This window comes from Larimichthys crocea, chromosome X (assembly GCF_000972845.2).
Source record: "Larimichthys crocea isolate SSNF chromosome X, L_crocea_2.0, whole genome shotgun sequence".
NCBI lineage: Eukaryota > Metazoa > Chordata > Actinopteri > Sciaenidae > Larimichthys > Larimichthys crocea.
In genome coordinates this window covers 16,842,715-16,865,458 of record NC_040020.1, presented here as the reverse complement: position 1 = coordinate 16,865,458, position 22,744 = coordinate 16,842,715, and the positions used below count along the sequence as shown (strand labels likewise).

Genomic DNA, 22,744 nt, shown 5'->3' with positions numbered 1-22,744 from the left:
TGTTCTTAGTTGCAGCCTCACTTTTTGTGTGCCGTGTAACACGTTAATGATTCTCCTCTTTCACAAGAATTCAAAGGGGAACATCTAAGGAAAAAAAAACATGTCCTAGGCTGTGTCCAGATTATCTAAAATGTAATTTTCTTTCTTTCTTTCTTTCTTTCTTTCTTTCTTTCTTTCTTTCTTTCTTTCTTTCTTTCTTTCAAAGGAATCCTCAGAGGATCTAACAGCTCACTCCACAACACTAAAAATCTATGAAAACATATCTAATATAAACACCTTAAAAAAAAAGAAAAGACGACAGTCACATTGCTACATCATGTATGTCCCTCTTTATCGCTGACAACCTCAAGTTGATGGTGTCATTTGAGATGAATCAACACTTAGAACAAAACCACAGAGGCGTTCCCGTTATAAAATCTCCTCCACAGCTCTGAAATGTCAAAAACGTCTCATTAAGAGACACTCCGTGTGACCTAACAACATTTCACAACAAGCACTCAAAGGATCGGAGGTAAAAGCTATGCTCAACTGACCACACTTGAACCCAAACCTTTTTAAATAACTTAAAATGTCAGCTGCAGGATGGACAGTCAACAACTTAAAAATAAAAATAAAAATAAAAAAACTTAAAATTTCCTGTTTAGACTTTTGAGGCTTTTTTTTTTGTCTTCGCTCTTCAACGTCTTTGTCTCCCAACCTGTGACGGGAGCAGATGTTGGTGAATAAGAGGACTGGACTGCAGTCAAAAGTTTAGAGGCTGTGTTTGAAGTTTGGCATTTAACAGCTGAGCACAGAGGAAACAAAAAGGTTTCACTACAGGAGCTGAGGATCGCTCTCAGTGCCGAGCAGAGTGAGTCAGCCTCCACTGATCCCACGGCAGCGTCGGGTCTATGAGGAAGCGCTGTATGAGGAGGTGGACATGCTCCTGCCCGTCTTACGTTCATAGTTCACTAACCGCTGTCCGACCAGGTACCTGGAGGAGACACAGGACAACAGTTGTTTACAAATCATGTTTGACATATTCATTCACTAGAGCTGGGTGATCCGTCTGAATCAAATTGAATTTATCGATGCAAGCATGTTCAGCTGACAGACGGAAAACAATCACGTCGACAGACACAGCTGGAAACTTGCAACAAAGAGGAGTTGTGGTGGAGAGAAAGAAATGATCCAAAGCATCATTTCATGAAGGATGACAACAGCACTCGTAATGTGCAACATATTTCTACACAACATGAGCTTAAATTTAAAGAATACCATGTATATGAAGCTGCTTCCCAACTGAGCAGCACATCCATCACCAGGATTATGTTATATATATGATCTGTTATAATGAAGGATTCTTGAGCGGGCTTAGCAGATTTTTTTGACTATGAAAACCTAAATCAGAGCGAATACTGTATAACACTGGGGAACAATTTAAAAAAAAATTCTGTTGAGTTAGATTTTTATGCTGATTAAAACTAAAACTGGCATGACAGTTTTTTTCTAGCACGTCAAGTTTTTTCTCCACAGCTTACCCTCCAGATAAGCAAAATTCCACTGATTAGCTGTAGTAAGACTTGCCAGCTGATTACGACTGGACTCATCTACAGCTACGTGGCTACTTCTTTGTGCAGGCACATTCGAGACAGTGCGGTGTGAGGTGTGTGCAGCTCCCAATAGGTCAGTACTATCAATATCTGCAAACAGAAAGCTAGCATAGTAGAATGAAGAGGATTGGTGCTGGATTTTCTCCTAACCTTGTAACCCTGGGCATACCGTTGTAAGTTCTACTTGATTTTATGCTATTTTTATAGTTTTCAAAGCTTGTAACTATTCCATCTTAGTGTTTTATTTCCATAGGTATATATTTCCTTTGTTCCAGATCATGTCTGCTCCTGCTACTTCTTGTCGTAAATGCCTAAACAGCCTTGACTCCTTTTGCTAGATTTGTGCTAATTTCACCATTCCAAGTCAGAGGAAAGCAAACATCAGTGCATTTGTCAAACAAGCATATTTTGCATATTTTAAAGTAAAACTCAGTGATCAAGACAAGCCATGAGCCGCTCACAAAGTGTGCAAGCAGTGTGTTGAAAGTTTACGGATGTGGACCAAAGGAACACGTGAAAAGTTGGCATTTGGTATCCCCATGGTTTGGCGAGAGCTAAAAGATCATTGCACAGACTGGTACTTGTGTTTAGAGAAAACAAGCACATATCCGTTAAGTACAGTATCTTTCATATTTTTTAAGAAAACAGGGATCCTATAGTTCAAAATCTTGACGTAATAGAGAAAAACTGAGATCAGTTTTGGATTCCACACCCAAAAATTAGTTGAAAACAGCTGTCAAACTCAATGAAAATTGTGTTCCCCAGTCTAATTAGTCTCTCATTTGATCTGTTTTAGGTAACACACTGTTGCTGCAGCTAGCTTATAGCTCTCTGCCAGCGTGAATTCACTTTCTCTGGATCATTGGTTGTTGTTCACACTTCAGATTTTTAGGGTGTGCTCACTTGTCGTTCTTGATGTGTTCGTAGAGGCGCTTGAACTGTCGTATCTGGAAGGACAGGATGGCCAACAGCATGACCACCATCAGCAGGAACGGATAGATCCTCCTCTCCACCAGCGTCTGCATCTCCGGCTGGACACCTGTAAAGAAGGTGGAGGTGGGGGAAAGAAAGAGAAGACAGAGTAAACACTGGAACAGAATATCCTCCTGTGTGTGTGTGTGATGTCTTATCTCTAGAAGCTGATGGACTTACAGATGAGGGAACAGAGTAAATGAAAAAAAAAAAAAAAAAAAAAAAAAAAAAAAAAACAATCAATTGGGTTTTGCACAACAGCCAAACTCCTGATGAGCACACGGCCTAACTATTAATTGACTTGTTGTTTAAATGCGAGTGTTGTCTGAGTCAACATCAAAAACACTCGTCTAAACAAAAATGGTGCCTTCTTTGCATAAAGAGCGTTCCCAAACAAGCCCGGAGTCCACATTAGTAAAAGTGTGACTCCGCTGTGGCCTGATGAGTGAGTCTGCGGCCTCTGTGCCTGAATTTATTTAGTCAGTAAACAAAACAACGCCAAAGAGCAAATAAAGCTAAACTTCCCTTTAGTTTTCTTAGCGTGCGTTCAGACAGGGTGAGGCACTGAATGTAACCGTTGTGAAACAATCAGGAAATAACTTTTTAATTCTCTGATTAACAGCTTTATCGAGGCCGGCGCTCGCTCACCCTCTCAAACCATCGGACACAAACCAAATTAAATTTCTTTGTGTCTCTATTTTGCAGCTTAAATTGTGAGTCAGACTTAGATTTAGAAGCTGGTTCATGAAATAAACAAAGTTTTAACAACAGTTAGAGCATCAGAGTTTAGATAGTTACAGAGACACTTCAGTCAGACTCTAGAGGTTTGCCCGATCCAAGCGTCTGATTGCAATTTGAATAGTGTTGTAGTTAAATGAACAATAATGGAGCTGAAAATACACAACTGGAACGCAGTGAGGAAGACAACAGAGAAAAGGAAGCTACAACTGGTTCCTCCACCACCTTAAAACTGATGCTTGTTATTTTACGTGAAGGTACCAAAAACTCATGCTCAACATTAACACATAGAGACTCACCCAACAGTGGTGTGATGCCTTTAGAGATGGTGTAGGGCACACAGAGGGACAGTAGCAGGATGCAGATGACCGGGGCAGCCAGCCCTTGCACGATGAAATGGAGGTCGATGTTTCGGATACCGTTAGCGTACACCTGCAGCACATGTTTGATTTACTTCATTCAAAAACAAGGTTGTTAATTGTGAAGTCAACACAGTTTGGATTAGTTATTAGAATATCCTATCCACAAGTTTTACTGCAGTGAAACTTGACGGATGTCAAACTGACCTGCTCGATGACGGTTTTGAGCCACCACTGAGGACCCATCAGTGTGATGGCCGCAATGATTTTAGCATGGAGCACGCCCAGGGCCCAGTCCTGACACACACACACACACACACACACACACACACACACACACACACACACACACACACACACACACACACACACACTCTCTTTTAGTTCCGTATCAAGGCGAACTGTTTGTTGGATGGATAAAATCAAATGATGAGTATGATTTGACGATCCTACCTGCCAGGGGTAGAAGAGAGGCGTCTGGTCCAGTGGGACTCTGAGAGGAGCAACGATGACCAGCTCAAACAACAGACCCAACAGCAGAGGAATCACCCCGGCTAACATCACAGCCACCACAATGGTCTTTATGATCTGTTCTCACCAAGACATCACATCCACACGTTAAAAACATTGTAACACAGAGCAGCACTATATTAGCCTTCAGCTGAGAGGACTACAGAGACGTGCACATTACCGTGAGCGTCCACTCTTGGACTTTGAGCATGATGACAGATCGTCCCTGTGGCATCCAGGACAGCAGCACAGTGGCCGCTCGAATGGACAGCCAGCAGACGTACAGACCACTCGCCGCTGTGTACAGCTCATGAACCATGGCACTGCCCATCCAGAAGGACATGAGCCAGCGGCCCGCACACACTTCGAGAGAGGAAGAGGGGGGCGGGTAAAAATGGAGGTGTAAAGAATCACTGACAGCAAAAAGTGCCTTTTTGTGGCCGCAACTCACCTGGCAGTGTAAGGCAGATCAGACTGGCTGTTAACAGCGTCCCACACATGAAGATCACCAGCAGAATAATCTGAACAACCAGAAAAACTAAACAATTAGCAGGAAACAGAAGCACAGCCTTCAGCAGTGAGCAGGACATATGAATGTGTGACTTGAATAATCAGAATGTTGTGAGTCACCTTGAGAGGGAAGTTGATGGGCCGGTGGTACGACTGGAAACCCATGGGACCACCCTGCTGCAGAATGGCCTGATGGGCAGCGTGAAGCCCTTCCCCAAGGCCAGGGATTCGGTTGTTGTTATGGCGACCGGGTGGGTTGTTGTTTGGTTGGTTGTCATCATCTTCGTGGTCCCCCAGCAGGTAGGAGTGTAGGTCACTGTGGGGGAGCCATTGTGAGTAACTATTCTGTCTTAATATTAGTTTAACTGTCAAATGACACAATGACAAAAAAAAATAGACTTGGAGGACAAAGTCATCTAAAGTTGCAGTGTGTGTGTGTGTGTGTGTGTGTGTGTGTGTGTGTGTCTTAAGCTTACAACATGTATCCAGCGGTGAACGTCCAGGCGTGGACGAGCCGTTTGAGCCACTGGCGAGTGTGACCCTGCTCCAGCAGCGCCGGCAGAACAACCTGAAGCAACAGCAGCTCCAATGACAGCTCGCTGACCGGGGCATCGCTGCAGAGACGGAGGACAAAAACCAAACTCAATCCACTTCATCATACTGTATCCTAAAAATGGCAAATCATTTTCCCCAGAAGCTTCCTGTATTGGATATGCCTGAGCAGAGGATAGACTTCTTTAGCTTTGATAGTCATCTTTAGCTTTGAGATACTGAAAGTTAATGATTGTTTAGCGTTGTCGTGTGTACCTGTAAAGCATGACGTTGTAGGGAAGGAAGGTCGGGAAGAGCAGCTTGATGATTCTGATAGGAAGCCAAAGCATCAGCAGAACTATGGAGCCAAAAACTACCTGGAATACAAACACACACACACAGAAAAAAAAGACAACACATTATTTCACGAGGGCTAACTGATTCAGAAAAAAAAATGACAGTTGTCAAAAAGAATCTTTCTGTGCTGAGCTTTGCTTGTGTGTATGTGTCTCAGTGTGTGCGACTCATTCTACAACTTTCTACAACTACGGACCCGCTTCATCTACAATATTCCCACGCTCAAAGAAATGTTCGGACAGTCGTGCACAACGCTGCCTGGAAACTTTACACTGTATTAGTGGTCTTAAAGATTTACATGGGCAACAAAAGATACAGACAGCAGTACATACCTTGCTTCTAACTTAACAAGTTGATGTGTACACTGTCAGTACAGTAAGTAGGGACTATTTTCTAGGTAGAAAGTCATTTAAATTAAAACTGTTCACATGTGTATGATCCAGAATAACCAGGACAACATTTCAGATGGCAAAGAAAGTTAGGTTAGGAAAGATGAGAGGATACTTGACTGACCACAGAGAGTATAAACCTCCGCAGGTGTCTGTAGATGGGCAGGTGGATCATCTCTTGGACTGGGTTGAAGTCTGGATCGTTCAGGTTTCTCAGGAACCACAGCACACCTGGCCGAAGAACCTGCACCCGAACGAACATGCAAAAGCATTCAGACTTTAAAAGCTATGAATGGTTTGAGTTTGAATTTGAATTATTTTGAATTGTGATGCATGAGTGTGATTGGCTGAAGGCCTTCACCTCTCTTAACAGAAGAATGAAGGAGGCAAAGTAGAAGACGTAGACCATGCCGACCAGCCAGTGGAGGAACATGGTGGTACCGGGGGCCGAGTCAAAACTCTGCTCCCTGTCCTTCAGAGTTGCATCAAACATCTCCTGCAAAGAGCAAAGCGCACACTTTATTGTCTGTTTACAATACCAAGGACAAAAACAAAATCAGTCTTCAGGATGTTCATCAAGTTTCTTGATCAGCTTTGTAAAAACTGCACCGTCATAATTACATTTCATCGGTTTGGTTAGTCATTAAGGGCCATTATGTTCAGGATCAACAGGATCAATTGGAATCACTGTGTGACTGGCTTACCAGCGAGCAGATGTCCAGCCACCATCCACAAATCAGTGGGAACAAGCCTATCTCCATGACAACCAGCAGGGACACCTTCCACAGGCAAAGAGAAAAAAAAAAAAAAAACTATTTAGTTTCCACAATTTCCAGTCATTATAATTTACCTAATTACTGTTCCAATTGAACGCTTTGCTAGTTTGATAAAAAGCAAATTAGATTTTTCATCTCTAATTTACCTTGACAACAATGTAGCAGACACCCAGGAGGCGTCTGGACCGCTGGAACTTCACTAATGAAGCCAGTCCCTGAAGGAGGCATAGTTAAGGACTAACGCTAAAGTGTGACTTAAAGAACATTCAATCAGTGTTTTAAGAATTGCTCATTTCATACAACCTCTTGGAGGTAAAACAGACTCTGACTGGACCTGTTGGATTCCTGTATGACTAGACAACTAACATTTTTGTTGAGACGTGTATGAAAATGTTACATACATGTTAAATAGCTATGCACAAAACATCCTGCAGCAATTACACAGCACCGGAATTAACAACAAGCAGTGTGACACACACAGTTCACACACATCATTTCTTGTATATAGAGGATACATGGCAGACTATAAGAGCTCCAGCCAGGAGGATGTACCCCAGTATGGTCGTGATGAGGCCGTCAAAGTGTGAAGCTTTGATCTGCAACCAGATAGAATATCACCATTGAATAAAGTGCATGACAAACCCAAATCTTAGTGAGGAATGCAAACTGTACTGCTGTGCACTTACATAGTCTTCAAAACCAAGTCCAACCACTGAGAAATGGCCAATGTGATACGGGCAAAATGCTAGAGAGAAACACACAGAGGTTAGTTTAGAATCTGTCCTTTAGTGAAGATAAGACGCTGCACAGGACAGTGATACAACACTTTCCTGTGCAGCTTCTTATCATGACAGATTCTCAAATGTAATGACTGTGTGTACAGTACATCATCACTAAGTCAGACTCACCAAAGACCAGGATGAAGAGTGTGTTGAGGGACACCACCCAGAACACATGCTCCTAGGGAAAACACACACGACAAGGATCTCTGTCAATGTTAGACGATTTTTTCCAAAATCGATGCAGCCATTGTGACTCTATGCTTCATGCTAACTGTGCACTCACAACCTCCACTGTACAAATATGAGGACTAGCAAAACAACGTATATTAAGGCAAGCTGCTCGAGCCTCCTGCGTCGATCCCTCAGCAGTTATCCCCCAAATCACTGAAAAGGAGGTTGTGAGTGCAAATATAGCATCCATGGAGCCAGAGTGGCCACATTTACTAGGCTGAAATACTTGGAGGTTCTCTTTAAGGAACACTTGGAACTGTGTGAGAGTAGAAAGAGTGTGTGCGCACTCACCAAGAAAACTAGGGAGCCATCCAACCCGAGCATCTAGGACACCAACACAAAGCAATGTCAGTATTATCCTCTATGACACATAAATGAGTGCTAATACTACCAGTTTTACAACAACAGGTGCTACGATTAATAACTAATATGGCAAAGAAGACCTTTATTGACTCCAACAGGGCAGCTAAAAACAGCATCACTGGAAGCAACAAGAATCCAAAGTGCTGCTTAAGCACACCACAGGAACATGGATAATTGTTGTCATGGGAGCTTTTAACCCAAATCCATCCCTGCTTACACTTTTTTAGCAATGTGTCCTGGTTACATCACACAATTTTACAGAGGACGAGACAGAGGGATAAAAAAAAAAAAAATTAAAAAAAAGATTCCCACCCTTTCCCAGGTCAGCTCCTCTGCTGCACGGTCCCACTCCAGGGCGTTCCAGTTCAAATCTTCTGCAACAGAAACAGAAACAATGGAAACAGAACAGAAGAGCCGCTGCTGTGTCTCCGTCACCATGTACATTGACCACACTGACCTTGTCCCCCATTATTGGCCTCAGCAGCATCCTCTTCCCTGCCTTCCTCATCGTCGTCCTCCTCCTCTTCGTCTTCCTCCCCGTTGTCGTCTTCTTCCTCATCATCGAGTTCAGCCTCATCTCCGTGGTTGCCGGCCTCATGTGGGTTGGCAGGTTCCAGTCCCTCTGGAGCCGGGTCTGCAGGGTGCTGGGCCTCTGCGCCGTCTCCGGCAGCCTGGCCGTTGTTGCCACCTGGAACCTGTAGAATCATTCACATGATCATTACAGGCCCTCACCTACAGCACTGACTCCCTACCTGGGGTAACTGAGCCTGACCAGAGGTTGCCAACGCCTCATGGTGGGTCATGGGGCCTTCTTTAGTTTACACAGGGTGTAAAAAAACATCTTTGTAAATATACAGTAGGCTTATATCAGCAGTTCATTTGTTTATGCGAAGAGAAGAAATAACGATTTTCCATCATTTGGATGCTACACTGACTTGTAATCAGATGAATGGTACCTCTCTCATATCTACTGCCATAACATGGATTACTACAGAAGCTGTCTAGGGCTGAACCTCTCAACAACACAACTTTTGAGTGGTACTATATGTGCACTAACCACATCTTTTAAACCACGCTAAGCTAAGATGAATGCCTGTGGAAATCACACTGGCTTATTATTTACAGATATGACTGGCATTGCTCCAACTATGTCAGAGTGCATTAGTGATAGAATATACAGGAAAGCCAATAGACTTGAACACTAGATGTCCAGTTCTGTTTGTAACACAAACTGATCTCACCTCATTAGCTGGTGCCGGACCGTTAGGCTGGTTTGGAACTAGAGGGGGTTGATTCCGCTCTAACCACTGAGGGGCGCCGCCGTGGACAATCTGCTCTCTGAGCCACACGAGGCTGATGAAGGCGCACAGTGTGCATGTGACCACAAAACATCCCTGGAGGCAGTCTGCTAGCAGGTTTTGTCTGTGTGGGAGAGAGTGCGTTACAACAAAGTCACACGTTAGTTGGCTACAGAGAGCTGGACAAAGAAAAAGAAAATGGTTGGATTGCATTTTACATTTAGTCATTTAGCTGAGGCTGTTCTCCGAAGTGACTTACAGAAAAGGGAAACAATCATGGTACAGTGCGACAAGGACATGTTAGTGTAGCAATACATACTACTCGTATAGAATACATGACAGTTGTAGAGGGGGGCACATTTATCATCTCTAGTTGTTTGTAGTGCTAGCAGAGGAGGTACTCTCTGAAGAGCTGGAGGTCTTCCAGAGGTTTTTAAAGGTAGAGAGGGACGCCCCTGATCTGGTAGGAACTGGCAGCATGTTCCACCAACGGGGAACAACAGGCGAGAAAAGTCTGGAGACTACTTTGTAGTCAGCATTACAGATATGAATTTAATGTGGACTGCTACAGGTAGCCAGTGGAGCTCGATGAGCAGCAGTAATGTGTTGACTGAAATCCAGGTGCACTGCAGTGTTCTGGATCATCTGAAAAGGTTTCACTGTGCAGTCTGGGAGGCCTGTCAGGAGGGCGTTACACTAATCGAGTTGCGAGATGACCACAGCCTGTATCAGGAGTTGGGAGGAATAAGGAGTCGATTTTGAAGTTGATGTCATGGTGTGCAGTCGGTTTGGCTGGGAGGAGCAGCAGTTCAGTTTTTTAGGAGGTTCCATTGGAGGTGCCGTGCCTTCATCCATGTGATGATATGTTTGAGAGGCGTTTGTGGTGTGGACTCCAGTGTAAAGTATGGATAACACACAGACGTACAATATACAGGAGTGTGACAGCGTGAGAGAGAAAAACCAGAGAGTCATTCAAACTTACGTTGAAAGCATGTCCAGTGGCAGGGTTAGGAGAGAGCTCACAGAGCCGGTAAATAAACACTTGTAGATACGACCTGATCGAGAAACAAATGAACAAAATCAACTATCTGAAAATGATTACTAGCAACTGCTGTTAAACTAAAAATAAACTGTATTGTACTTCATAGTCAGTTAATAAATGTATGTAGACCATAAGTGGATAAATTATCATAGTATCTGAGCCTGGCACACAAAACACATTCAGTTGATATACTTTATTTAAAAGTGAATTGTTTCCTCTGGAAGGTTTTACTTGTAGTATGTCATTTGCCAGTAGGCACGGTGAAAGCTAATGCTGCTGATCAGGTTTGTCTTTACAACGGAATGATTTGACGTACATGCGGTGAGAGGCACCACGCCTAGCCAGGCAAAGGCCACCAGTGTGTAGTGGAACCAGTATCTAATGGCTGTTCCGATACTGGTGACCAGCCCTGCAAAGATGTCCTGGACAGGCAGGCGGGACGGCATGTCTGGAGAGTAGACTGGAGGAAAGAGGGAATGAGGACAGCAGAAGTGAGGCGAACAGTTATACAACAACAAATGAATTCATTATCAATGTACTAAGGTATTACTGGCTAAAAACGACTTACTCGGTGTAAATGCAAACCTGTGTTTGCATAATTCACAGTATTCTTTTCTGCTGTGCTTCAACCACTGCAGTAAGCTGTGAAACAGAAAGACACACACTGAGTTTATTGTTCATCCTAAAGAAACTTTACATCATCGCTACGTCTAAGAATGCTCTTCAGTTAAATCACACAACTGTCCCACGATTCTCCTCCACTTTCTTCTTCAGTTTGTGTCTGATGGTTGTTGTTATTGTTTATCATGTGCATAATTATTTAGAAACTATATTTGGGTACAATCATATAAAAATATGTTTTGGTGTGATGCCTGCTATTTTCTAATTTCCTAAGAGAATTATTTTCCCATGTTGGAATTATTACATTTTTATTTAAAGCACCAAATCATAACAGAAGTTTTGAAGCTCATGACACTTTCCATATAGAGCAGATCTAGACCGTACTATCATATTATTTACAGAGATTCAACAATTCAGACCATGAGCAAGCAGTCTGCGACAGTGGCAAGGAAAAACGTTCTTTTAACAGGCAGACATTTGGTGACCGGCTGAGTTAAAGGAGAATTAGAGATGCAATTATTATAAAATGTGATGGTATGATTACAATTTGAGGGAAAAAATGGGTTTTTAAATTATTATTTATTTCACAGCACTATGGATGTATGAAATCACATCTTTTCTGCAAGTGTAATGCCTTTGATAGGAGTCCGCGTCATTTCAGTGAGCTTTCCTGCTTTGTTGCTGTTGGTTTACGCTGCACTGAAAGCCCGACTCTTAACTCGCTGCTACCTCACTGATGGTAAGTGACAGAAAAACTTGGTGGAGCTGAATTGCTGCATTCCCTTGTTGAAATACAACAACAAAAGCAAACAGACAACACAGACAGTAACAACGTGGTCACTGAACGCACCATTCCTGGTGGATGAACTTGATGCTGCCGGTGCAGACACAGGGGTGGTACAGCGGCTTGTCCTGGGTCCCCTCCGAACGACACACCCGACAGATGTCTGCTGTACAGTGAGCACACAAGAAACATACAATGACATCCTGCTCCTGCCATATTTCAGACAATCAACACCTACGTCTCTGTCGGTTGATGATCAGCGACGTGCCTCGATTCAAATCATCATAAAGCTGGGATATAACGCTAAATGATGAAAGACTGAAAGATGCATGCAAGCCTTGTGCAGGATGTGGGACACATCTGGTATGAGTGAGTGTGTTTGGTGAACAAGACACATCATCATACTGACAGCAGGACAAAGTGTAATCCTTGGATTACCTGTGTCACCGGATGACCAAAATAAAAGAACTATAATTAGCCCCTTAATAACAGTTAGGATACAGGAGTACACTTTTTTCAAGTTATAAGAAACATTACACCTGAACACCGAGCTGACATCTTCACTGTAGCACCATTAGCTCTCCGACATTAGAAATGATGTTAAACATGTTTCCTGTCATGAATCATACTTTGTCTTGGTTATGAATGAGAGTAACGTAGTAAACGAGGCTCGTCGATGGGCAGTGCTGACCGGTGTGTGAAATATTACGAGAACGGCGCCAAACTTAGCTTGTAACTAAATAATGAGCTTGTTTAAGTGTGACTTTAACGTGAAACGCTCTTCTCGGACTTCTACCAACACGGACCACCTGTGGCAGAGAGCAAACGTCCGCGGACGGTGACTGTGTCACAGCAGCTGAGAGCTAACGGTGTAAACTAATCCCGGTTAGCTGCGGAGCTAGCACTGGCTGGCTACCGTTGTTTGTAAATTATAACGAGGCTTTGGTTCAGTTTAAATAACCCGTAGACACAGCCACTGTCACTGTCGGCAGTTAAAAATAAAGTACTACGTGACACGTTGTTAAAATGAGCCGTTTTGCCGGTTTGCGCGAACAATTGGGGCAATTAGGTTTAAGCAGAGCTAGCTACCTTCCTCGGCGGTGTCCATCTTGACTGGCCGCTCATGCAGCTCTCCTCCACCGCAGGCAACAGTCGGGTAACGGGTGTAAAAGCGGTGACCGCCAGCTATCTGTGTGCAAACATCGCAAGTTAGTGTTCAGTTCAAGCCCCGGCTCTCTTTAACGTGACCACACGCTTCGAAATGAAACGCTTTTTCACTTCATACTACAGTAGCTTGCGGTCAGAGGACAGTCGAGCAACATGTGATTATTGTACCGCGTGTTCACCACTGGGTGGCGCCAACGCGCAGCTCAGTGTTTCTCAAACACTAAAGCCTGAAAGCAGGACAGTGCAGAGGCTTTCTGTACAGATCATCCATGATCTATGACACATTTAAAAGGTTTTTTTTTTTACTGCCACAATGTTTGTTTCTTAAATCACAGTTTAGTGTAACAATACAGTAATTAAGCTTTACTTTGTGATGATGCTTCCTCCACTCATAAAAGAAAACTAAAGATCTATCGCTATGCTGGAAGCCATGTGGAAATGGATCGATCTTTATACACAGAAAATACTGAAATGAAATATTATGCAAACATATTCTTTGATACCTGGCCTAGAAAATAACAAATAGTAATATTATAATAATTTATTAAGTCATAAAATCGTGTTTTGGCCTGCGAGTGGCATCAAGAGGTTCAGTCATGTTACAAAAGTCTAAGAGGGTTTCTCCTCTCGCCAGTCTAAAATGTCAAATATAGATTATCTGCGCAACATTTTAATGTTGTAGGGACAAAAACAGGTCTTCAAAAATCAACATGTTGCCTCCTGGAGTTGCCTGAAACGGACAAAATAGAACAAGCCAGACTAAAGAAAGAGGCAGGAAGAGTTTGGACCATCCTACAGATACTGATGTGTAATCATCTGTTCCAAAAACATCAGGAGCTTTTGCACTGCTCACAAATATAATTCTATATGTAATCCTTCAGGTTTTCAGGTGGATAAATAAATAAACAGTGGTGGAAAGTAACTTTTTTTTTGTTTTGAAGGTACTTGTACTTCACTTGAGTACATTTTTGCTACTTTATACTTCTAGTGAAGTGAAGCAGCAGACCAAGCTGCTTAAATAAACAGATTGGAGTTTGCCAAAACTTATCTGAGGAAGATAAAAAATCCTACAGGGTGAATGTCCTGTGGACAAAGGAGACTAAAACAGAGGCCTTCAAAGAAAACACCCTAAGGTTGAACATGGAATCACACACAATGATAAAAAAATATTCTGTGAGACAGGCTGCTATACTTAACAAGGTCTTTGTCTGTCTGGGAAGATAATGTCATTTCATTTATGCATAAACAATGCAACATGGACTGTTAATTCCTATACATAATCAAACCATGCAGAAGTATTATATCATTATTATGTATTATTTTATTAGGAACTTAATTACTTTTAGACTTTACATCCACAGTGCATTTTAAGAAAAGAACATCAGTCTCTCTCAGCAATTTTAAATCCACTGGAGTAGTAGTAGTATTAAAATAAATTTAAAAAAACACTGTCCCAGGATCGTAGCATGTGATGATGACTTAAAACCAAGGTTTGCATTCATGTATGTGTATCCGATGGGTCTGTGTGTTCCGGTGTCGTCTTCCTTGTCATTCCATGTTGCAGGTGTGATTTAAATGTCTTGGCATCGTACACCCACACAGTGTCTATGCCTTCCCCAGCGGTATGTTCAGGGACCCAAGTAGGAAAGGGAAAGCGGCAGGCCACCACCTTGGCCGTACTCTCTAGTTCACTTGCTAGCTTCAGTTCCAGCTGGTCCATCTGCAGATACAGAGAGCAACAATCAGGATATCAAGAGCAACACTTTGGGATTCTGAAAACCTACTTGGCATGATCAGATATAGAGCTTTGAGGTGGTGATCTGTCCCCAATAAACTGAATGGTGTCATTTCTACCAAGAATGGATCATTTCATCACTCATACATGCATCTACTGTACGCTTTGATACTGTCTGTCTTAGGGAGCTACCCAACCAATATCTGGCCAGTAACTATAACTGGGAGTGCTATTGTAGGGTATAGTGTACAGTAAGTTGGTCAGTGTTGCACAATAAACCCCAAAAGGGTGATGCAGCACCCTGAAGCAAAGCCTTTGAGGGGCCATGTTTCACCGTGAAGGTTTATTTTCCTGACAATGACTCAGTCTCTGAATATTACCCTACTTATTACAAGGCTTACTACAGAAATCAATATTTTGTGTCAAATTATTATATTATTATTATAATAGTAATGATTGTTTATCATTGCATCCACTGTGGTCTAAATTTATCTGCTTCCATAGCAACAGTCTGTTATATAGTTGAGTGCTGTAACTGACCAAACAGAATAAAATCGAATTAAATGAGCCAGTATTGACATTACTTGTTGACACATTTGCAGAAGAACTCACCATCTGAGGGACTCCAAAAATAACAACGTTGGAGTACTGAGCAAAACTGACCTGGAAAAACAATCAGAAACGTGAGGAATGACAGTGAGAATAGTGACACTTCTTAGTGAGATGGAATAAGTATTCAACACAAACATGTTTTCATATTTCCAATGCAGAGATTCATATGAAATCTAGACCAGACGTTGGTGTTCTCAATACTCAATAAAACTCAATAAAACTATTCCAATCTATGAAAAAGTTATGTGCAATAACGTGGAATGACACAGGAAATTTGATTTGATTTGAAATATATATTGAACACACACTAACTAAATGATGTAATATTTGGTGGAGAAGCCTTTGCTTACAATAACTGGCTGTACAAAGAAACTAATCTCTCACAGTGAGGTGTCATCAGCAACAGATTCTTTAATGAGAATTTCCTGTCAAGTGTCTTGAAGCATCATTTTATGGTTTGAATTGTTTATTCTCTTATCTTTATAGTTTCAATGAGCCCAATTCTGGTCTAAATTTCATGTGAATAGCTACATTGTAAATATGTTCACTGAAAAAAAAAAAAAAGCATGACTGACCTTCCACAAGTCAGAGATGTGGAAGGAGGTGGAGCGGTGCACTCCCTCTCTCCATGCCCTGTAGCGAGAATACCACACCAGCCAGGGGTTGAGTTCAAAGCCCGATGCCTGGAACCCACGCTTGGCTGCTGCGATCACCTGAGAGAGGAAGACGGATGGAGGAATATGCAATGCATCAGCGACTGTGGAAGAAGTTGGAAACAAGTGTGGTCATACTTTTAAGAGCTTCTCTCTGTGGTGCAAATTGAGGTTTGGTCCATATGATGAGCCATTATTATTGTCTGTTTGTCTTGGTGTCAGGGCCACAGACTTACTATTCTTCCATCTCCACTCCCGATGTCCACCAGGGTCCCTGATCTGGCTCTCAGCACCCTGAGGACGTTGTCCACCTGTGCTGAGGTCGCTGGGACGAAAGGGAGGCAGACTTTCCTCAGTGCAGGAGTGACAAACGGAGCGGCCACTGCGTACAGGGCGACCAGAGACCCACCCAGCACCCCCGTGATGATGAGACCGAGTCGGCCTTTGGGCTTCACCTCCTTCACGTCGCTCTGTCCGGCGTCCAGAAACAGGCTCTCTTGTGACATGACGCTATCTTAACGGTGACGCCAGAAATGCGTCACGTTAACCTGAACTGTATGAATGACAGCCAGCACTCTGCGAACGTAAGCCAAGGTAAATGTCATGAAATAAATCCGCTCTTAATGAATGAATCAGACATGTGAAGGTGGCAGCTCTGCCATGCTCCCTTCAAGCAGTCTGACAGCATGACCTGTGCAGCGCTGTTATTAGCCCGTAAGGATGACGACACAAGCTGACAGAGGTTCCTCTCTGCCTACGTTCCCCATTAAACGAGGTGCAAATAAAAAGACACGCACATGAAAGGTCAATGGCATACCATAGACATATATACATAGTCGCCGCATTGAGCGCTGAATCGTACGTCGACGTCGCCGCCATATTGGATAAGGCAGATCTGCCCGTAAACTAATACATACTTACTACTACTAATACGTACTTCGAGTGTTTTTGATACTCCTCGTGCGTTCCTGGTCTTCCTGTGTTTTTTCCCTCCCTGTGTTCCTGCCTTGTTTTTTGACCCTGAGCTCCCTGTGCTACATATCACCTACCCCTGCTCAGCAGCTGCCAACCCGGACCTGCTCCTCTTCCGGACCCACTCCTCTCCCGGACCCTTACCCCACCGTCGTCCTCTCCCCCCTTTTTTGTATCTCCCTGAATAAACACATCACCACTTGTGAACTCAGCGTCCGCCTCTTTGGTCCAATTTACCACCTGTCCTCACAGAAAGATCTAGCCACAATGGACCACGCGGACGCTGATGCTCTTCAGCACACCGTTACCAGCCAAGCTTACACACGTGGACAAAATTGTTGGTACCCTTCGTTTAATGAAAGAAAAACTCACAATGGTCACAGAAATAACTTCAATCTGTAAAAAGTAATAATAAATAAAAATTCTATGAAATTTAACCAATGAAAGTCCGACATTGCTTTTCAACCATGCTTCAACAGAATTATTTAAAAAAATAAACTAATGAAACAGGCCTGGACAAAAATGATAGTACCCCATAAACTTAATATTTTGTTGCACAACCTTTTGAGGCAATCACTGCAATCAAACGATTTCTATAACTGTCAATGAGACTTTTGCACCTCTCAGTAGGTATTTTGGCCCTGTCAATGAGACTTTTGCACCTCTCAGTAGGTATTTTGGCCCTCCTGCACAAACTGCTCCAGTTGTCTCAGGTCCTTCCTTTCGTCATTTTTTCCTTCCTTCCTTCCTTCCTTTTGTCATTTTTTTCCTTCCTTCCCTCCTTACTTTCGTAATTTTTTACTTACTTTCTTCCTTACTTCCTTCCCTCCTTCCTTTCGTCATTTTTTTCCTTTCTTCTGTCGCTTATTTCCTTCCTTCCCTTGTCGTTTTTCCCTCCTTCCTTTTATAACTCCTTCCTTTCGTTGTTTTTTTTCCCTTCCTTCCTTTCTTCCCTTGTCGTTTTTTTCCTTCCTTCCTTCCTTCCTTCCTTTCGTCGTTTTTTCCTTCCTTCTGTCGTTTCTTTCCTTCCTTCCTTTCTTCCCTTGTTGTTTTTTCCTTCCTTTCTTTCTTCCCTCATTTTTTTCCTTCATTCTTTCGTCGTTTTTTTCCCATCCTTTCTTTCTTCCCTCATTTTTAAATAAATAAAGAAGGTAACAGCATCATTACTGTCATTATCTATACATTCAGTTCAATAAGGCATTTCAATTAAATGACAAAAAAAGGATGTAAGCATCAGTCACCTTCCATTTTGGTTAATGCAGGCATTTATTGAAGTCTCATTGATCCACAAATACCTGAATAGCTGAAGAAGTATCTGTTGAAGTGAGTGACATGACAATTTTTCCTACGTTTCTAGCTATAAATGATTTCTGTAGCTTGACATTTGCGGCTACAATCGCAGTTTACAAATTTATTTTTAGACAAATGTTCCTCTCCCTCTCCACTCTGGTGATGACACCACTCACTCTCGAAAATTCTCGCAATACACACCCATTCATTTTTTTCGACGTGGTTTTTGGCGATTTTTGGCAAAACTCTTAGAAAAGTCATAGCACGCCAATCCCAGCTGAGCCACGCGTTTTGATACCTGTTTTGTGTGTGTGCGACAAAAACTCTGGGAGGAGAAGCGAGCCAAAAAAACGGCGTAAGAATAATACGCGGAAGAAGCGTGGTGGATAACATATAGTGTGCGCTTTCAGGCACACTCAATGACAGGACTAGTAGACACACCAGGACCAAGCTCTGCCACAAGCTTTAAAATGTATCAATCTGTTATCTGCTCGTTATCCAGCTTTCTTCTAATATTGTTTCAATCTGTTATCTGCTCGTTATCCAGCTTTCTTCTAATATTGTTGCTAATTAACACTTTTTTTGAACCTTTAAGCTTCACACTGAACTTTCAGCTGTATCACATGGTCTTCATCAGGAGGTTGGATTTAACATTTGAGCTCAGTCGCTGTGATTAATCATTAATTACTGTGTCACTGTTTCAAAATGCTGGTACACATTTTTACTTCTATAGAATTTTAAATGTTATGCTAAAGATGTAAAACAAAAAATACATATAGTACACACATACACACACACACACACACACACACACACATGTTCATATATATATATTATATAATAGATTCTATATTATATATATATATTCTATATATATTATATATTTATATATATATATATCTATTATTCTTGCCATAGTTGAGGTGGCTTCGGGCATCTCGTCGGAATGCCTCCTGGACGTCTCCCTGGTGAGATGTTCCGGGCACGTCCCTCCGGGAGGCGGCCCCGGGGAAGATCCAGGACACGCTGGAGGGACTACGTCTCTCTCTCTCTCTCTCTCTCTCTCTCTCTCTCTCTATATATAAATTATATATTCTATATTATATTATCTATATAATATTATATATTACTATATATATATAATATATATAGTACACACACACACACATATAGATGTGTGGTGTGTGTGTGGTTGTCACTATATGTATGTGCATGTGTGTGTGTGTGTGTGAGAGTATATAGATATATCTATATATATATAGATATATATATATAATATATATATATATATATATGTATATATATGTATATATATGTATATATATGTATATATATGTATATGCCGATGTAGACCATCCTGATGAAGAAGACATCACTGTTATCACTAAGGACAAACATGACGAACCTAACGAATAGGATGTCCTCAGTGATAACGAAGGTGCCGACATTCCTCCCCCTCCTCTGACATCGAGAAGATGGAGAACAAGATAAAGATGTAGTTGATTAATGTAATGTTATGTAGCAAAATGTAAAGTAATGTAATATTATGTAATGTAGGAAAATGTAATATGTAATGTAGTAGTAAAATGTAATGTAATATAATGTAATGTAATGTAGTAAAATGTAATATAATGTAATGTAATGTAGTAAAATGTAATATAATGTAATGTAGTATAATGTAATGTAATGTAATATAATGTAGTAAAATGTAATATAATGTAATGTAGTGAAATATAATGTAATGTAATATAATGTAGTAAAATGTAATATAATGTAATGTAATGTAATTCAGTCCAAGGCCAGGGAAACGCTGGAAGGAGTAATCTTCTTCGTCTGACTGGATGGTGGAAGACATCCAGTCAGATGATGAGGAGTCTTCTGAAGAAGAGTCCTGAACAGAGGAGGACAGCTCAGTCGACATGGATGGCTACGAGACCGATGGCAATCATGATGATGAGGAGTCGTCAGATGAAACTTCTGCTTCTTGTGACTGCACGTCACCTGAGGAAGAAGTTTAAAATGGCAACAACCTCATCATCATGGATTGTTTTGAGGCCGATGTAGACCATCCTGTGGATGAAGAAGACATCACTGTTATCACTGAGGACAAACATGACGAACCTAACGAATAGGATGTCCTCAGTGATAACGAAGGTACCAACATTCCTCCCCCTCCTCTGACATCCAGAAGATGGAGAACAAGATAAAGATGTAGTTGATTAATGTAATTATGTAGCAAAATGTAAAGTAATGTAATATTATGTAATGTAGGAAAATGTAATATGTAATGTAGTAGTAAAATGTAATGTAATATAATGTAATGTAATGTAGTAAAATGTAATGTAATGTAGTAAAATGTAAGGTAATGTAATGTAGTAAAATGTAATGTGATGTAATGTAATGTAGTAAAATGTAATGTAATGTAATGTGATGTAGTAAAATGTAATGTAGTAAAATGTAATGTAATATAATGTAGTAAAATGTAATGTAATGTAATGTAATGTAACATTGAAAACAATAAACTTTCCTCTCCAAGAATCGCTACCTCATCGTGGTGGAGAGGTTTGCGTGTTCCTGTGATCCTGGGAGCTGTGTTGTTGTTGGAGTCATCCTGGTCGGGTGTCCCAAAGCAAACTGGTCTCAGGAGAGGGGCCAGACTAAGAGCGATTCACACACAAAATTTAGATTTTTGCTTCATTCAGATTACAGGAACAAAACCAGAGCATCACCAACCAGAAGAAGATGACAGTCCAGAGGAACTCGGCTGTGCAGATGAAGCTGTCACTACGTTCTTCCTCTGTGGCAGCATGTTTGTGAAGCTCTCAGAAACTATAGACGCTCAAGAAAAGACACACTGACACTTGACAGTGTGTGACACTGAGGGGACTCTATTTACAGTTTGCCTCGAAATCCTACACACTAGTCCCTACCATGCAGTATCTGTTCTTGTTTTACCAATAGGTTTGGAGTTAAATTCAATAAATGAACATTTTAATTTATGTAACATGATCCACTGTTCTGTGAGATACTTTACCCTCAGTGATGTTGAGTTAACACAAAGCTTCTTAAATACTAAATCCGCTGGATGTGTCACAATAATAGTTTTGGATAAAATGCCTCCAAACAGATTCTCCACTAAAGAGCTAAAATTATATGGATAACTTTGTAAAACCCTGAACAAATTTTATGACATCAGTCCATATTTCAGAGTTGTATGTTTGGCGAAATCGAATATACATGTACAAAACTCACCTACAGTTTTAAAACACCTTGATGGTACAATGGTAAACAGAAAGCTGTTGGAAGTTTGAAAACTTGAACTGAATGAGGTAAAATAAGGTCAAATTAAGTAATAAAGGAACAAATAATGGGTTAACAAACTGTAGTTCTGCAGCAGTGGAAGTAAATTAAACCTTGAAATGTGTTGCAAACTATTCCTAAACAACGTTTGAGTACTCACAAACCCCGTCTGTATAAAAGCAGTGTTGTAACAAACAGTTCTGGAGCATTATTTGGACAATATTACACTGCAAGAAACAATACAGTGCTATAATAACGGCAAGAAAAGGGCTGTTAACAAAGGAAGCCAGACAGACCATTAAAGTGTACGTCTTTATTTTAGTGGACCTCCCCAGGGGGGCTACGGACTGTTTAAGGGGAGTCTCAGTGAATGGAAGCAAAAAATATGACGTTAGTTGTCAAAAGGAGATCACAGAGACTAAACTAGAGTTCAGAGATACTGTAGTTTTGGGGAATCTTACCGTTTTTCCCAGAGTCAGAAACTAATGAACATCTTAGGAGTGTCGATATGGGATCAAATAGCATCACCATAGACATCTAGAAATTTAGCAAAACTAAGCAAGTAAACTAAGTCAGAGTGGAGGGGGCGCCTTTTTCCAAACTTTGTCTGAAGTGAGGTCCGGAGTCTCAAAGCCCTCGTCTCTTACACCATCAAAAAGACAGAAAGTGGAAGAAACTGACACGAAGAGGTCTGGCAGGCTGAAAACCAGTACAGAAGCAGAAGACAGGTTTCTTTGAAACAACAGCTTAACACTCGTGAAGTAAGGAAGTGTCTGATTCACCTTCGAGCTGCGGGTTTGACAGCTCGACCAGCAGTAATAAAGTTGTTGCTAAAATAGTAAAAAAACATGTCTTGGCTATGAATCACTGACGTGGACTACTTAAGATTAGAGCAAGGCCTTGTGGGCCGATATATCAACATTTGAAATGTTCAGTTCATCATGAGCTCAGTTTGCACCTTGCTCCATTTGACTAGAGGTGAACATGATGAAATGGCTCATCAGATTTTTTAAATTTAGACTTGAACATCCACAAAATCATATTCCCCTCACTTTAAATTGAACAAATAAACTGGAGAAACCATCGTTACAAATCACTACAACCTCTGAAGTATTAGGATGGTCTGGGGGCAATGAAGCCTAAAGTTTATGAGGGTCAGA

The 22,744-nt window shown here is 41.5% G+C and overlaps 2 protein-coding genes across 5 annotated transcripts; both read right to left on the bottom strand.

The window, feature by feature from the left end:
• Positions 1-310: 310 nt before the first annotated feature.
• LOC104929871 (E3 ubiquitin-protein ligase MARCH6-like) lies at positions 311-13,246 on the bottom strand. 3 transcript variants are annotated; one of them, XM_010744502.3, is made up of 26 exons: positions 12,945-13,246; positions 11,922-12,021; positions 11,019-11,092; positions 10,767-10,910; positions 10,391-10,463; positions 9,352-9,532; positions 8,568-8,805; positions 8,423-8,484; positions 8,039-8,071; positions 7,643-7,694; positions 7,421-7,479; positions 7,250-7,330; positions 6,881-6,949; positions 6,663-6,737; positions 6,320-6,454; positions 6,083-6,202; positions 5,489-5,589; positions 5,158-5,295; positions 4,802-4,997; positions 4,623-4,692; positions 4,353-4,534; positions 4,115-4,249; positions 3,869-3,958; positions 3,602-3,734; positions 2,496-2,631; positions 311-973 (listed from the first exon to the last, which is right to left on the bottom strand). In XM_010744502.3, exons 1-26 carry the CDS (start codon positions 12,961-12,963, stop codon positions 889-891), a joined length of 2,781 nt encoding a protein of 926 aa, XP_010742804.1. In that variant the 5' UTR covers positions 12,964-13,246; the 3' UTR covers positions 311-888. The 3 variants fall into 3 exon arrangements, with proteins under 3 accessions (XP_010742804.1, XP_027139327.1, XP_027139328.1); XM_027283526.1 differs by having other exon boundaries at positions 8,423-8,481; XM_027283527.1 differs by having other exon boundaries at positions 11,922-12,018.
• Positions 13,247-13,814: 568 nt separating this feature from the next.
• On the bottom strand, positions 13,815-17,377 carry atpsckmt (fATP synthase c subunit lysine N-methyltransferase). Of its 2 annotated transcripts, none has more exons than XM_019268842.2 (5): positions 16,960-17,377; positions 16,259-16,598; positions 15,945-16,082; positions 15,370-15,420; positions 13,815-14,742 (listed from the first exon to the last, which is right to left on the bottom strand). In XM_019268842.2, exons 2-5 carry the CDS (start codon positions 16,526-16,528, stop codon positions 14,521-14,523), a joined length of 681 nt encoding a protein of 226 aa, XP_019124387.1. In that variant the 5' UTR covers positions 16,529-16,598; positions 16,960-17,377; the 3' UTR covers positions 13,815-14,520. The 2 variants fall into 2 exon arrangements, with proteins under 2 accessions (XP_019124387.1, XP_019124388.1); XM_019268843.2 differs by having other exon boundaries at positions 17,072-17,377.
• Positions 17,378-22,744: the final 5,367 nt, after the last annotated feature.